We start from the raw sequence: 18,770 nt of genomic DNA, 5'->3' as shown, positions 1-18,770 counted from the left end.
TATACTCATTGTTAAATGTTGTCGTTTTAACCTCCCTTAAATACATCCGCATATCATAATAAAGGCGTCATTACTGTGTTTTCAAAAATTCAAATAAATGCAATAAAATAAAACGGCTAATTAATAAAAAATAAACATAGATATAATCTCGATGTTCATATCTTAAATGCAATGACTCATCTTTGCATCCTAATGATGGATGGCTTAACATACGTATTCAAACCTAACATTTTGTAATTTTGAAATGAAATTTCAGCATAAGCGTTTTTTTTTGTATTAATGACGGATGGATTACCTTAATGGGCTAATTCATGTTGTATTAAAGAGGACAGCCCTTAAAGCTGCATTCTTACTCCCAGATAAGATTAACCACAATTAATATGGTTTTAATGTTCAAAAAAGGATGAATAGATGTCGAAGACAATGGTTCTTATGAAAGATACCGAGTTTAATTTGAAAGAAATGAGAATAAAACACGGTATTTCTACCTTATGATACTGTAACAGGCCACAGTAAATCTTTTAGCATTCACCAATCATTTAATATTTTTTGCGCCTTCTGCTATTAAATACACGCTTACAACCTTGTTATTGGTAATTAATATTTTCCATAAATGCATTATTTAGTAAGTATTTAAAGGTATATCATTCAAAATTGATGTGTGTTACACATGTGAAGGTACTAATTTTTGAATAAGAGTGTCACTTTAAGTGTAGAGAGTCGGCGTATCTGTCGAAGCTCAAGAAGCCATGACAATGAACTGTTTTGTTAATCAGTGAATGGGGAACGTCTTCAAATGAGCATAAAAAACTTGAAATATTTGAGGGATTAGGCAAAAATGAGTCATTTAGTCGTACACAATCGGAACACCTCGGCCAGTATCAAACAGGGATTGACGAAGCTTGCCGGAGATGGCCGAGTTGTAACGATTGAGTCGTACACTGTAGGCCGGGTCTAGCCTAAATTACAACTTAAGAATAATTCATTTCGTAAATACAAACTACTGTGATAAATTAGATGCAAATTTCTTATTTTTAAAACCTACAAAGTGACTCCTATAAATCATGGTTAAATTCTGGTAGTTGTTTTTGAATTTATAATTTTGTGTTTTAAATTAACCACACTTAATGTATTTAGATTAAAATGTTTTTTACAACCATTAGTCTAATTAGTGGCATGTATAAAACAATAATGTATTAAAACATAGCTCGATCAATCTGCACACTATTGTTGCCATAGTAACATTTATATATATGCTGCAATTAAAATACGAAACGTCGTATGAGAAAGATATATTGTGTAGAATGTAATAAAGAAAATGTTGGGTCGTTAAATATTTACTCTAAAAATAGAATCACATTATGTAATTAATACATTGTAGTTTGTTATTTATCTTGGTAGATGGGCAAGTATGAATGTTTTGGTTGTTGTTGTTGTTGTTGTTGTTGTTGTTGTTTTACTTTCTAACCCCATTAGTTTGTTATGAAAAAACGAAAGAAAGGCTGAAAACCTTTCGGGTCGGGGGTAATTTCGTGAAACGGTGGGCTAAGGCATACATGACCTACCTGCTGTGACGTCATAGTTTATCAGTCACATATCAAACTTAACGACTTCACGATTTAATATATCTTTAAATATATAATCACGATGATTAAACATCTTATTTTTTTTCTTCAAACGGTTTCAATAAAAAATAAATAACGATACTATTATATAGTATAAAGTATTCAATAAGCAAATTAGCTACCCCCCCCCCCCCTACCCCCACCCCCACCCACCCCCCTGACGATAGTTCATGTTTAACGAACGCTTTAATGAGATGAAAAATGAAGTCACCACTGGTCTTTCGTAACTGGTCTTTCCGGAAAAAAATAAGAAGGGTAATAACCTTTTTAAGAAGAGGTAGGGTAGTAAGCCTTTTTTAATAAGGCTTGATTTAAGAACGGTTTTATCATCATTAGAGAATGATGCTTAAAAACACACACTGAAAAAAACAAACATTTTTTTATCTTATTTATTTATTACCAAATGATTATAAAAACGCTAGAGTCGGCGCCTAGTTCGTGATGTAACCCGAACCAATTGTATTTTTCTATGCCCAACACTGTTTCATAGCAGACTTTGTAACCCTATTATCAACTAAATACATTCCCGCATTCACATACAGCTAATTATAGCCTCTATTGAAATATACACCATTCAAATACTTATGATATACGTATCAACATATCACCATCCAACAGTGATAATGATCTGAGGTATGAAATTTTAATCAATCTATGAACTCTATAGAACGTTATCTCGACTCTGTTTACATCTGAAACAATATGTTAGCACTTTGATAACAGGGTACCCCGGGCCATTCATCCTTCTGTAAATCAATATACGGTACGAATAGAATGTACCCGTATTACAGGAATAATCGGTCTTATATTGGTTTTGCTGTTACGTCTTAAAGAATGCGACTAGTGGGGTATTTGTCGAGCTGGGTTTTTTTCATTAAAAAGATAAAGCATTATTTAAAACATCGTATGCCACAAAGATAAAAGTTCATGAAAAACAGACAGATGGACTGACATATGGACAGGCCAGCGAAAAGGCGGGCGGTCGGTTGGGTGGGCGACAGACATACAAAAAGACGGACGGACGGGCGGTCAGGCAAACAGAGACACACACGCACGCACGCACGCACGCACACAGACAGACAGACAGGCAGACAGATGGAAAGAAAGACAGACAGACAGAAAGACTGACAGAAATATAGAAATACATGTATGTACGGACAGACAGACAGACAGACAGGCAGACAGACAGACACGCACACAGGCAGGAGGAAAGACACGCACGCAAGCAGGAGGAAAGACGGACGGACAGACAGTATATCACTCCATCATTTTTAAATGATATATAATCCCCACCCACAACTAGTACAGATGAATGTAATTACTCGATAGTCGATATACTGTATATTGTTCAATGCTATTCTCACAGAAACAATGTATAGCGATCTATTGATTAATCAGTTCATTTGCTGTTATTTAACTATTGTACAATACAGTTTTATTAGGCCATCTATTCAGAAATAATACATGCCGTCACATTAGTGCAATAATCCTTAACGGATTCTATTTCTATATACAGTTCTTTGGTTATTGCACTAGGGTGACTATGTATAAAATCTGTGTTATCAATGGAACAGAATCTGACATGATATATAACAATAGTTTGGCCTCTGTAATTATTAGTCTATGGCAACTGCAAGTTAATAAATCATGGTCAGGTTTTAAGTCATTCAATTTACAATGTCTTTGGGAGAGAGGGGGTTGGGGAGTCATTCAATTTACAATGTCTTCGGGGGGAACGGGATGGGGGAGCCATTCAATTTACAATGTATTCAGGGGGAAGGGGGTGGGGGAGTTATTCAATTTACAATGAATTCGGGGGGAACGGGATGGGGGAGTCATTCAATTTGCAATGTATTCGGGGGGAAGGGGGTGGGGGAGTCATTCAATTTACAATGTCTTCGGGGGGAACGGGATGGGGGAGTCATTCAATTTACAATGTATTCGTGGGGAACGGGATGGGGGATTTATTCAATTTACAATGTATTTGGGAGGTAGGGGTTGAGGAGTCATTCAAGTTACAATGTCTTCGGGAAGTTGGGGGTGTGGGAGTCATTCAATTTACAATGTCCTTGGAAGGTAGGGGATTGGGGAGTGATTCAATGTACAATGTCTTCGGGAGGTAAGGGGTGGGGGAGGTATTGTCCGCCAATATTGACGCTTAGGTACATTTATATCCATGCATCTAGTTCTACAACTGATGTTTCATGTAAATGCACCAAAAGAACCGAATAAATTTGTAGTGTAGCAGCTTAATTTTAATTTTCTGTCAGGTTAAACTGCATTTTTTGCCGAATAAAATTGCATATTAGCGAAATACTATGGTAGCAGTACTGATCAACCTTATTTAAGTACGTAATTATATAGTCAAACATTTATCCCATAGGCTACGCAATGCGTTTCTGTTATCAGGGGCGGCTCAAGTAATTGACGTTAGAGGAAGCGTAACTTTGGGGCTTAACCGTTTAACATCAGAACCCCGAAAATTTCTAGTCCGAAATGGTGCACTTTAAGCCCATTATAATATTACTTTTCTCCGATATTGACTTAAAAAGTAAACGTGGACGATTTAATTGTATGGGTTGGGGTACGCCGGCAGAAATTCACCCACCCTAAATCCATTGAATTTGCAGCAAAAAAAACACTTCTTCTATGCTACCCAACACATCAGCACATGAACAGAATAAAGAATTTGCACATTTAGCGGAAAATCAATTATTATAATACATTTCAAATACTTTACATCATACCTTCGTAATGCTATGCTTAACTATTCAACCCAAAGGCTATACAATGCACACTTGTCTGTTAGTATTCTTTGGTTAAACTAACCTAAAGCCACGGAATGTTTAATGTAATTTAAGCCAGAACTATTGTAGCACCCTTTGACTCGGCAAATAAACGCTCGTCAGCAAACTATTGAACATTGATTTACAATTGGTTTAACCGGTTTTCTATAGCTAACACTCATGTGACCTATTTATTAATATTCGGCAAACGAATAATGATAGCTTATTAAGCAGAATTCCTTATTGAAAGTATAAATAGGTCTTTGGTACCGGAATGTTCTTTACTATTAGTTTCAAATTCATTTGATAGTGGAGGCGGTTTTCTGCTGCTGTGGTGATGTTGGCAATACTGATGATGATGCTGCTGGTAGTGTTAGTGGTGTTGGTACTACTGATGATGTTGTTAGTGATGGTAGTGTTGTCGTTGGTACTTCTGATTGTGATGATGTTGCTGTCGGTAGCGGTGGTGTTGGTGGCTGTGCTTCAGCTTGTGATGATGATGATGATGATGATGATGATGATGATGATGATGATGATGATGATGATATTTGTTCGTAAAAGAAAAAAAATCACAATCCCCGTTACAACGACAAGAATAATTCTGCACCAGCTCTGATCCAGTAGAAAAATTGTTTACTATTTTATAAAATTTAACATCGTTGAAAACACTTCAGTAGTAAAATACGGTTTCGTCGAAATGGCAATTATGCACCATGCATATTAAACGAGCCTGTATAAAATTATAAAACAAAAACTGTCGGTAAAACGTCAGACAGATGTCAGACTCTTGTCATGAGGACCACATTTTATATTTCCTTCATAAGATTCAGACAAAGCAATGATAACAGCGTTTGTACAAACCATGAAGTATACAGGAGATATATAATAAGATGGCACATACAAACAGCGTTTTGAACCATCAATTATATCTTAGATAACATCTGCAGGTTGTATTTGTCATTTATTTAGCTGTTTTAGAAAGTAAAATCGTAAGACTGTTTTGGGTCGTTGGCAATCGGAACGCCTCGGTCATTATCGAACGTGTGTATCCCGAAGATTACCGGAGATTGCCGAGTTGTTACGATTGGATTTGGGTGACTGTCTCGTACTTCCATGAGGACATATATTTACTGTTTTCTACCAGAGTACGAAATTCAGAGCTTTCAATCTGTCTTTACTACGAGCTAAGCAGACAGCAATGATCTTGAGAACCCGAAAGAGGACTGATTCAAACACTCGTCGATCAAGGGGGAGAACTCTACACTCATTCAAAACAGAGCAAAGCCCCATGTGAAACAACATATTAAATATATTTACTATTTACCATTACACATTGTCTTAACACGTTGGCATGATTTAAAACTGTACGTATATGTAGACGATGTATTTTGTATAAGTCTGAATAGCATGTCTGTTCTGTTATGTTCTGTTCTGTTCTGTTCATGAAAGCATATACATAATGACAGATAAGCCAAAACAATATTTTAAAAAGGATATTTCCTAATGATTTAGATAATAAATGGCATCGCTATCATAAAATAACGTCATCGTTTAAATTCGATATAAAAAAACAGTTATCACTTTTCACATGACGTGTTAAATGAATAGCGTAACATCTGTTTGAATGTGTTTTTTGTTATTGTATTGTTTTATTGTATTTATGATATAAATAAAATTGTACGTTCGTTGACACTCGTCAAAGTCCGTAGTGCATAACCATGTTATATCCTCAATGTACAATTTAGAAGCTTTTTTACAATTTTCAGGGGCGTGGCTAGTGTCAAAAAGGTTAGGGGGAGGGGTCCAGGGCATGCCCCCACCCCCGGAAAATTTTGATAGCGAAGAAGACTTTCGAGTAGTTTATCTTAATCACTTCCATTCACAAAAATTACATTTTACGTCACTGATTCTTTGTACATTCAAAAAAGGCAAAATGAGGTGGAGGCCAAGGCCTGATGGCCTAGCAAAAGCTACGCCGCTGATTTTATAATCAGCTATTAAAGCAACTGTGCACCAGATGAACAATTTGCAAGAAAAAAAGAAAATTGTCGAAAACTGACATAAACTTGGTATTATGTGTCCAATTCATAGAAACTTACTAACTGAAGTACCACATAGTTTACAATGTATTTAAGTTTAGCAGTTATTTCGTATGTTTCCATTAAAAAAGATTACTGGGTATGTCTACCTAGTCGAATTCATTCCTTATGCGTGATTGGCTAGTCGATGTTATCACGTGATATTACCAAATTAGGTATGTAAAAAACTTACTTTGAGCAAAGACAGGTGTAGCTGCTATACATAATCCAAGAATAAGAATCACACGTATATCCAGAATCTGAATCGACCTCATTGTCAATGGTTTCAACTTTGTCCTTGACCTGCTCGTCACGTGCTGACACTGGCATGATGACGTCATATTCCGTTCGCTATTTTTAGCACAACGCGGTTCTAGCACCATTACTTACAATAATGGAGTTAGTCAAAAATTCACTCCAAAAATCACAGAAACGACCAAAAAACGCTGTTTAATACAAATTATCCAAATTTGTGTTCGAAGTTTCACTCTATGAATAATAATAAACAAAACGAAACAAAAATCACTTCCCCGCGCGAAAAAAATATAATCCGGGTTTTCTTTGCGAAATTAATCCTTTTTAAGCGATTAATTGCCTGGTATTTCAATGACTGTATATATAAACGTAATCCAATTACGAGATCATAACTTATACATCCACAACGAGATTAATTTCAGTTGAATTACATCCCGCCATAAAATTGAAGGTATGCGAACGTCAAGCGAATGTCATCTTCCAAATACTTCTGTCTCCAGATGTTTGATTTCACTGTTTCACTTTCTAGCACCCGTTCATTGATTTAAATGCAAATCTGAAACATTGAAGAAAAATAAGTAAACTATTAGACACAATATTGACAGTGTTAAAGATTGATTACATGCACATAATCAATAGATATACATATTTCTACATTATTTTTCAGACAATGTCAAGATTGACTTATATTCAACGATTTCAACACCGCTTTACCCGATCAAATCACGTATTACCCAATCAAAGTACGTATTACCAAATAAAAACACGTATATCAAAACATGTTAAACCCAATCAAAACATGTTAAACCCAATCAAAACATGTTAAATCAAAACCTGTTAAACCCCCATCAAAACACATATTACCCCATCAAAACACGTATTATCCCATCAAAACACGTATTACCCCATCAAAACACGTATTACCACATTAAAACACGTATTACCCCATCAAAACACGTATTACCCCATCAAAACAAGTATTACCCCATTAAAACAAGTATTACCCCATCAAAACACGTATTACCCCATTAAAACAAGTATTACCCCAATCAAAACACGTATTACCCCATCAAAATACTTATTACCCCATCAAAACACGTATTACCCCATCAAAATACGTATTACCCCATTAAAACAAGTATTATTCCATCAAAACACGTATTACCCCATCAAAATACTTATTACCCCATTAAAACAAGTATTATTCCATCAAAACACGTATTACCCCATCAAAATACTTATTACCCCATCAAAACACGTATTACCCCATCAAAATACGTATTACTCCATCAAAATACGTATTACCCCATTAAAACAAGTATTATTCCATCAAAACACGTATTACCCCATCAAAATACTCATTACCCCATCAAAACACGTATTACCCCATTAAAACAAGTATTACCCCATCAAAACACGTATTACCCCATCAAAATACTTATTACCCCATCAAAACACGTATTACCCCATCAAAATACGTATTACCCCATTAAAACAAGTATTACCCCATTAAAACAAGTATTATTCCATCAAAACACGTATTACCCCATCAAAATACTTATTACCCCATCAAAACACGTATTACCCCATTAAAACAAGTATTATCCCATCAAAACACGTATTACCCCATCAAAATACGTATTACCCCATTAAAACAAGTATTACTCCATCAAAACACGTATTACCCCATCAAAATACGTATTACCCCATTAAAACAAGTATTATTCCATCAAAACACGTATTACCCCATCAAAATACTTATTACCCCATTAAAACAAGTATTATTCCATCAAAACACGTATTACCCCATCAAAATACTTATTACCCCATCAAAACACGTATTACCCCATTAAAACAAGTATTATCCCATCAAAACACGTATTACCCCATCAAAATACGTATTACCCCATTAAAACAAGTATTACTCCATCAAAACACGTATTACCCCATCAAAATACGTATTACCCCATTAAAACAAGTATTATTCCATCAAAACACGTATTACCCCATCAAAATACTTATTACCCCATTAAAACAAGTATTATTCCATCAAAACACGTATTACCCCATCAAAATACTTATTACCCCATCAAAACACGTATTACCCCATTAAAACAAGTATTACCCCATCAAAACACGTATTACCCCATCAAAACACTTATTACCCCATCAAAACACGTATTACCCCATCAAAATACGTATTACTCCATCAAAACACGTATTACCCCATCAAAACACGTATTACCCCATCAAAACACGTATTACCCCATCAAAATACGTATTACTCCATCAAAACACGTATTACCCCATCAAAACAAGTATTATCCCATCAAAACACGTATTACCCAATCAAAACACGTATTACCCCATCAAAACACGTATTACCCCATCAAAACACGTATTACCCCATCAAAACAAGTATTATCCCATTACCCCATCAAAACACGTATTACCCCATCAAAACACGTATTACCCAATTAAAACAAGTATTACCCCATCAAAACACGTATTACCCCATTAAAATACTTATTACCCCATCAAAACACGTATTACCCCATCAAAATACTTATTACCCCATCAAAACACGTATTACCCCATCAAAATACGTATTACTCCATCAAAACACGTATTACCCCATCAAAACAAGTATTACCCCATCAAAACACGTACTACCCATCAAAACAAGAATTACCCCCATCAAAACACGTATTATCCCATCAAAACACGTATTACCCCATCAAAACACGTATTACCCGATCAATACACGTATTACCCCATCAAAACAAGTATTACCCCATCAAAACACGTATTACCCCATCAAAACAAGTATTACCCCATCAAAACACGTATTACCCAATCAAAACAAGTATTACCACATCAAAACAAGTATTACCCCATCAAAACACGCATTACCCCATCAAAACACGTATTACCCCAATCAAAACACGTATTAACCCAACCAATCACGTATTACCCAATCAAAACACGTATTATCCAATCAAAACAAGTGTTACCAAATCAAAACACGTATTACCCCAACAAAACACGTATTAACCAATCAAAACACGTATTATCCAATCAAAACAAGTGTTACCAAATCAAAACACGTATTACCCCATCAAAACACGTATAACCCAAACAAAACACGTCTTATATAATCAAACCGGGTATAATAAAACATGTTCATCTCAATTACAACACGTTTCACCCAAACAAAACACGTTTTACCAAAACAAAACATGTATTAGCCAAACAAAACAAGTATTAACCCAACCAATCACGTATTACCCAATCAAAACACGTATTATCCAATCAAAACAAGTATTACCATATCAAAACACGTATTGCCCAATCAAAACACGTATTACCCCATCAAAACACGAACATCAAAACACGTATTACCCAATCAAAACATGTAGAAAGCATGTATCTGTATATTGCTTGTTTAAGAAGATTCCACATTTTTATAATCCCACTGTACATATCCGAAGATAGATAAATATCACATAATTCCATCAATTTTAATTTACCTAGCAGTTTCCTATCAAAACCTATGAATGCACCTGCTTGATGAATATATATATTCTCTTATATAATCCAGAAATACACAATAATTACACAGTAGCCATTTTACGAGACATTCACGTTTTGTAAAACAATATCCACTCAAAGCACTGAAATATTACATTGATTATTGAAATTAAACTTTGATTCACGATTTGTCAACAGTTCTTATCTCTTATCTGTGATCGATAATGTTTGATATCTCTTTTCTTATTCTTCATTTTTTATGAGTTGTTATCACAAAATCCACTGTGGACAATATGTTACAATGTCAGTGTATTTTCAATACAATATACAGCAGGTGAGGTATTCAGATATATACGATATCATCCGCATGTATAAATATCGAACGGTTTATTAATACTGACAAATGATCAAGGCTTTCATTACATTGAATAAAATACAGTTCATCTTTGTCTCTGCAAACGTATTATTACCGTTATTCAATGCTATGTTGATTATGTTTTTAATATAGTTAAGGCTAACTTAATTATGTTATGGTCTGTCCGGGCGTGACTTTGTTGATAATGTTATTGGATATAGTTACGATCGACTTACTTATGTTAAAGTCTGTCGGGGCGTGACTTTGTTGATAATGTTTTTGACTTGTTAAGGTCCCCGTAATTAAGTTAAAGTCTGTCGAGGCGTGACTTTGTTGATAATGCTTTTGGATATAGTTACGATCGACTTAATTATGTTAAAGTCTGTCGGGAGTGACTTTTTTGATTATGTGTATGGACATAGTTAAAGTCTACTTACTTATTGTATAGTCTGTCGGAGCGTGACTTTGTTGGAAATGTTTTGTTTTTTTATAAGTTAAGGTCGATTTCATTATGGTATGGTCTGTCCGGGCGTTACTTTGTCGATAATATTTTTGGATATAGTTGAGGTTGACCTAATTATGTTATAGTCTGTGCGGGCATGTCTTTGAACCTTGGAAAACTTTATGTCAACGATTGTGTACTTTAAACTTGCCTAAATATGTCCATGAATGGCAGTGAATACTTGAATGTGTATTTAAAGGCCACACATGATTTTGTCTTAAAATGAGTTTATACAACCCGATTCGCACGGAATCAAAATCTGTTTAGTCAGAACAGATCAGAACAGAACCTATAACAAAACTGTAGCAACGCCCCACAAGTACAATAAATTGGAGAAACCACATATGTGTTTCCTTTTGAATGATGCGTGCTGTAAATGATGCAATAAGAGTTAAATGCATATCTATTAACTATTTTTTTTCTGTATTAATGAATATGCTTGCAATCGACCTACAAACAATGTCGGTCGAATACATGGCTTATATTTCTGGGGTGCATTTCAATAAAGATTTTTATCGTAAATTGAAATTATCTTAGTGTCATAGTTTCATTATTTTATTACATATTTGAGTGAATTGAACTCGAGTCAGCATTGAAAATGAACACCAAATTGAGTAAATAAAAATAATTGATGTACATGTATCGTTAATCTTTATACAGGTTTAAGAGAATTGAAGTTACGACTGAAATCCTTTATTGAAACAGCCCCCTGTTGTGTCAAGTACATGTCAAAAAATAAATGTTGACTTGAATTGACTTGAAAATAATAAGTTTCAAGACTCAACAAGTCACGAAGTTATAAAATCATCAAATTATTGAATTACGAAACACCAAAATCACGCATTCATGATAAAAAATACTTAAATAGAAAATGTCTCAAAATATACGATTTCTCAGTTTCCACACATGCTTATTACTGAATATCGATGTTAGTCAGTTAAACTTTCATGGTTTAATACATTCGATATTTAAAAATCGGTCGAACGGAACCATCTATAGATACACACTGATTTTGAAGTCAGATTAAATCAAAACTTCGCCAAATTTCAAAATCGTATTTCTTCATATCCTATATCAAATTCATACAGGTTATTCAATTTTACAAGTTGAAAGAATGAATGAATGTATGGTATCAAATTACAAATACTACTATTCGTCTTGTAAAACTGTTAAACTTGTAATGCCGTTTTTTTTTACCTTATAAGACATTACAGGCCCACAATCCAAGTTGATGCAATTGTTATTTTTATTTTAATGCATTATCGTGATTAACCCATTTGACTTTAATGATCAAAAGATATAAATGCAGGTACGGTGTAAAAGAAAAATAAGCGATATTTTGACGCTATTTTAACTCGAGACGTTGTGGCCACGTAGCTATTAATGAAAAGAAAAGCATTTACTAAGTAATGGCTTATATATTTGTTTATCTGGTGTCAACCCGCCATTAATCCACCTCTTTATACATGTGTTCACTGTCACGTAGTAATATTGAGTTTTCACATGCATTTACTTAAAGATACACCCTTAATCCCAAATAAGATTTACCACAATTTATAATATTGTTTTAATATTCTAAAAGGGATGAATAAATGTCAAACACAATGGTTCTTATGAAAGATACCGAGTTTAATTTGAAAGAAATGAGCATTAAACACGGTATTTCTACCTTATGAGATTAAAGTAGACCACAGTAAATCTTTTAGCATTCACCAAGCATTTAATAGTTTTGCGTGTTCTGTTGTTTAATACACGGTTACAATTTTGTTGTGAGTAATTAATAGTTTCTATGAATGCATTATTTAGTAAGTAGTTAAAGGTTCATCATTCAAAATTGATTTTTGTTATAAATGTGTATGCATTGATTATGAATAGGAGTGTCACTTTAAATGTAAACTGTAATATGATAAATGAATATTGAGTTGAGTTGTACCTATTTTCTTATCATTAATATCAAGTCAGTTAAACATGCTAATGCATAAAAAAAAAACAAAAAAAACAACAAAAAAAAAACAACAACAACAACAACAACAACAACAACTTTTTTTGGCATCAACCATTGTATGCGCCTTTAAATGGTTTACTAAAATGTAATATTTGTATACTGCTAAAAACACTAATACAAGTGTGAGGTACACTTCTATAACAGGGTGTGTCCATATGAAAGGTACTATCCTTAATCCTACCAAATAATTTCAATCCAAAGAAGTTTTGCGGTCACAGAAATAACAGTTTTACCAGTTCACCTTACAATGACCTTTCTTTCAGCTTGCCATTTAATGTAACTCCTACTTATTTTTAAACTGAATAGTTGTGGTAAGAAAATATGCAACAAGGACACTGGATTTTCAAACTCAATCATTTTTTTTAAAAAATCAAAAAAAATCTTATAATTATAAAAAAAAAATTTAAATATGCACTTTGTACTGTATAATATACTAACATACATATTATACAGTACAAAGTGCATATTTAAAAAAAATAATTCAATATTCAACATATTCGGTATTATAATTTTTAGTAAGGAATTATAAGATTTATTTTGATTTTTTAAGAAAATGATTGAGTTTGAAAATCCGGTGCCAGTGCAAGGACACTATTTTTAACAAGTTTTTGGCGTCTCTTTATGCATATGTTTAGGTGTGGCTAGGGAAGGTATGCTTTTTTCTGTTGTAACCTCATAACCCCGGATTTCTGTCATGAAAAGACTAAAACAATACTTATTTTTTATCTGAAAAACTGAGATTAAAAACATATGCAACAAGGACATTTTTAATTAATGATTTGCATGGTGTCTCTTTATGCATATGTATAGGCGTGCCTAGGTAGGTAGGTTTTTTTTCTGTTGTAACCTCATAACCCCTGACTTCTGTTATGAAAAGACGAAACCAATACGTATTTTTATCTGAATAGCTGTGCTAAAAAATATATGCAACAAGGACACTATTAATAAATGCATGTAGTTTTTTGGCGCGTTTCATTACGCATATTTTAGGTAGGTTTTTTGCCGTTGTTATTTCATAACCCCTGATTTTTGTTTTGATATGACTGATAATACTTATTTTTTATCTGAATATCTGTGGTTAAAACATATGCAACCAGGCCTCTTTTAATACTCAACTCAACTCAATATTCTTTTATTATATCACAGTTTACATTTAAGTAAAAGCATGTGAAAACGCAATATATATATGTTAACACAGGTATAAATATGTGGGTTAATGGCGGCTACACAACAGGTTTAGAGTTTATCATTATACAAAACAAATATAATTAGTAAGTAAGGGGAATGTGGTTAGTTTAGATATTATTATTATTTATTTTTTTATAACAAAACAAATTCATTTATTTGAAATAGGGTACAATATAATCGATATAGTTATGGGATATCAAATGAAAAACTATAAAGTACATGATCAGATTCGTTTAAAGTGATTAACTAAGATTTTAACAAAAATTGCTGTTTTCCTTAAGGTATCCGGGTTCATACAATTTAAAACTTCACTAAAGTGTAAGACACTAGGTCTTGAGTAAAAACGACTACTTATGTATTGTTTTCTGGTAGGATTAAAAAATGGACATGTAAGTAAATAGTGCAGTTCGTCACCGATATCGTTTAGATTACAAAACGCACACTTTCTATTGACATGTGGTACAGCATTCTGTCTCCATCTACCGACTTCGATAGTGAATTTATGATTACTAGTGCGGAAATGCAAAAATGTAAAACGTAGAGATTTGGGTAAAATATTAAGGTACTCCTCAAATTTAATATAAGACTTAAACAGAGAATACATATTTTAATTGGTAATATAATATATAATATATAATTGGTAAAGCGTTTCTCTTCCCACATTTGTAGATCTATATGGGTGGGTAGTAAGGTGTCCTTTTTCTGTTTACTTCCCTAACCTCTTAAAGGCGCATATTATAAATTTATGCCAAAACATGTTTGTGTTTTTTTGTAATTGCGTTATCATGTTTAACTGTTATTTTTTGTTTCGGCAATTCAAGTCTGATTAGTAAGACATGATAATATTAAGAGTTTAGGGATGCAAACGATTATTCGAATACTTGATCGGACGTTTGGTATTTGAATAACAAAATCGGTATTCGAGCACGGTGTTTTGTTCACTAAATTAAATAATACACGTTTTGTCTACAACTGCGTTGATGTATATAAAGTTCGTTTGTCTTGATATATAAAGATTTGTCTTTAATGTCCCTAATGCCAGAGGTGTGAATGTGAATTTATAATTTAAAATAACCGCATCATTCTATGTTGAGCACGTTACATTCTGAAATAAATTGGGTGTTTTTGTGAGCATTTTTTAAAAATTATTTTAAATTAGTGACTTGCCGACCACAAACCAAACTCACATGCCTCCATGCTGGGAATCGAAGCCGGGTAGTCTATGTGAGAAGCGAGTGTGCTAACCATTACTCTAACTGGATTACTCTTTTGTGAGGCGGTCAGAAAACTCTTAAACAGGCTATCAATAAAGTGTGACCTAACTGAATAGTCTTCCCATTTCCCACATTTTAGTAAAAATGCATCTCTGTCTATTCTTCGTGTTCATTCACCGATGAATAAGACATCCTAAAATTAAAAAAATGAAGCCAAGTATTTGCAGATAATTCATCTAAATTATCTTGAGCACGGCACATAAAAAACGAGACACTTAATTACTTAAAATACAACCTCACCGAATGCGGAAAGAAACGAAATTTTAAACCTTAAGTAAACTTGTTAACTTGACAGATGAAACCATTATAAATCGTGTGCACGTACCGTGCGCATGGTGACTAATTCGAACCAAATAGGATGTTATATAATATGGAAGCGTATAATGTACGGATTTGGCTCAAGAGTTATGGAGGTTTTTTTTATAGTACCCTTCTGCCCTCATGAAGAGAAGCATGGGCACCCTTATGTATCCATAGAACTAAATGCTTAAGACAATCAACAATTCATTTTGTTTTTATTAAAACTTATGTTATGATTATAAATGCATACAAACTTGACGTATTTGGCATTTGAAAATTGATAAAACTTAAATTAATCACAATTCCTATCAGTTTCTGCATCAATAACAATAAGATCTTCATAGCCCGCTAAAATGTGCCATTTTCATCCTTAGCATCCTGTCCCCCTTTTGCAGCACCGTATTCTTATATGTATTTAAAAACGTGGCGTAAACCCAAATACCGTATATATTGTAAATGTGAACCAAAAAGGATGTTATATAGTATGGAAACGTATACTGTATATAGTGTTAATGTGAGCATGTTGGTATGTCGACTTGTTTTATGTCGACAGTTAAAACTCCACGTGCTGTCAATATTATGTCGACCTGTTCACTTACTCGCTGGATTTATTGACATAAATTGTGTCGACAATTCAGCTCAAACAATTATGTCGAGTTCACACAAAAGCAATCGAAAAAAACATGTTCAAAGATTTTTGTCAACACAAATCAAGTCGGCATATCTACCTAATAAGTTGATAAGTCGACGTAGATTCAGAAACATATCGTCTTATAACTGGTTAGGTGGACATAAAACAAGTCGACGAGATCATGTGATCAAATCATCAGTGTATACGCTATACGCTTCCATATATAGTGACTAATTTGCACCAACTTGAACGACTTTTAAAAGGATACATTTGTTTTCTCGTAAAAGACTATCATAATCAAATGTTCCTCAAACTTGGAAACATGAATACCAAATATGATACGTTTTCATACAATACCCCAAAATTGTTTTATAAATCGCTTATTTATGGTCCTTACATTTCTAAGGAGCTTTCCCCAAGCCATTTAAAATGTTGTAAATCAAAAATATGAATACATAAAAGGATGGCTTCATACAATATCTGAGGCAGATTTGTTTGTAAATCTAGTATTCATTACCTCTTCATAATTGTTCACACACAATAACGGACATTTTCTAATGCATTTCTTTTAATCCACAATGATTTAAAATAGAAACATGATTACCCAAAACGGCGTGTCTTTTTATATACTCCCAAGCCGTTTGATAAATCGTGTCTTCTGCATTACAATAACACACTAAAAGGGAACTTTTCTAATCTATTATATGAAGCACGAACTGCTTGAAACGAAATTGTCACGCATATATGTTGATATTTACTTTACAGACAGGTTAATTTCTCGTGTGTCACTTTTATCTTAATCCAGTAAGCTTTATCTACCAAACAGTTGATTATTTTGTAGCAAGCTTCCTTTTGAAGTCTATAAACGCAGCATGAAAGCGTTATTTTATACTTATACCAAAGTCGTTCTTAAAATGACACTCTTATTCACAATTAATACATGCACATGTATGACAAACATCAATTTTGACTGATAAATCTTTAACTACTAACTAAATAATGCATTAATGGAAAATATTAATTTCTGATAAAAAAATTTAACCGTGTATTAAAAAGCAAAAAACACAAGAATATTAAATGATTGGTGAATGCTAAAAGATTTACTGTGGTCTACTTTAGTCTCATAAGGTAGAAATACCGTGTTTTATCCTCATTTCTTTCAAATTAAACTCGGTATCCTTCATCAGAACCATTGTTTTCGACATTTATTCATCTGTGTTTTTAATATTGAAACAAAATTATTAACTGTGGTAAATCTAGTTTGGGAGTAAGAGTGCATCTTTAAATGATGGTTCATATATACAATATTTATAATACAACATCACCACAAAATTTGCTTTATCATTGATTTTCGGGTACGCATTTAATTTTGGATCAAAGATCATTAAAGTCCTATTAAAACATAAGCCAAAATTATACCATCACATTCAATCCATTATGTTAAATAAACGAAACATTTATACAATATAAGCATACTTAAAACATATCCTTGTAATTTTCTTAATAACAGCTCTTGTTAAAAAACACGCCTTTAATCCAAAACGTTACGAAACATATATGTATATACATTAACACTACCACCTAAATCCATTAAGTTACGAAACATTATATAAATAAATAATACAACTACCTTTAATCCATTAAAATGCAATTTAAGTCCAATAAATATTTCAATAACACACGTGGTTGCAAACTATTCCAAATAAGACACTCTAAAAATATTGTAAACACATTCCAATAAAATATATATTACCAATTTTCAAAATTAAAAATACCTTAAAATTACTAATCCACCTGACCCCACTATGTAACGGGGTGTGTCTTATCCAACTCCAGTGGTCTCGTAATCTTTGAGATCACAACGAGATTTTCAGACAATCTTCTCTCACGCGCCAGTGGAATTCAGACGACAATATTTGTCACGACATTATACGAAAACCACTCGGGCGTGTCCGTCAATCTCTAAAGCCTATTATTCATAATCATTACGGAAAAGTCCGAATCGATATCCGATGACTGCCGACCCTTAACAATAGGTGATCGGCTAAGGATCACTGATCGTAATACGAATAGGTCATCAATAAATCCATTATGACTTGTCAAACAAATTGCAAAAGGTAAACTTGGTAAAACTTCCATTATGTCAGTTGTATTTTTCCGATACACTTCCTCATCATCCGAGTTTTTTTTGTTAAGATAGGGGCGAATCAAGGATTCGATGTGAGAGGGGGCGTAACAAA

The 18,770-nt window shown here is 33.4% G+C and overlaps 1 protein-coding gene across 4 annotated transcripts in view; it reads right to left on the bottom strand.

Annotated features, from left to right (window-relative positions):
- Positions 1 to 18,442, bottom strand: part of LOC128221245 (uncharacterized) — a 69,551-nt gene extending 51,109 nt beyond the window's left edge. For 2 of the 4 annotated variants that reach the window (XM_052929786.1, XM_052929783.1), the window contains exons 1-2: positions 18,161 to 18,338; positions 6,683 to 7,300 (exon numbers count right to left, since the gene is read on the bottom strand). In XM_052929786.1, the coding sequence (XP_052785746.1) occupies positions 6,683 to 6,872 (190 nt within the window). In that variant the 5' untranslated portion in view covers positions 6,873 to 7,300; positions 18,161 to 18,338. Of the gene's footprint in view, positions 1 to 6,682; positions 7,301 to 10,146; positions 10,237 to 18,160 lie in introns of those variants that run through there. The other 2 variants (XM_052929784.1, XM_052929785.1) reach the window with 2 other exon arrangements.
- Between the last annotated feature and the right edge of the window lie 328 nt (positions 18,443 to 18,770).

The sequence above is a fragment of the Mya arenaria genome, chromosome 16, assembly GCF_026914265.1.
Source record: "Mya arenaria isolate MELC-2E11 chromosome 16, ASM2691426v1".
Classification (NCBI taxonomy): domain Eukaryota; kingdom Metazoa; phylum Mollusca; class Bivalvia; order Myida; family Myidae; genus Mya; species Mya arenaria.
Note: the sequence above shows the minus strand (reverse complement) of the source record. Positions and strands in the feature narration are given on the sequence as shown.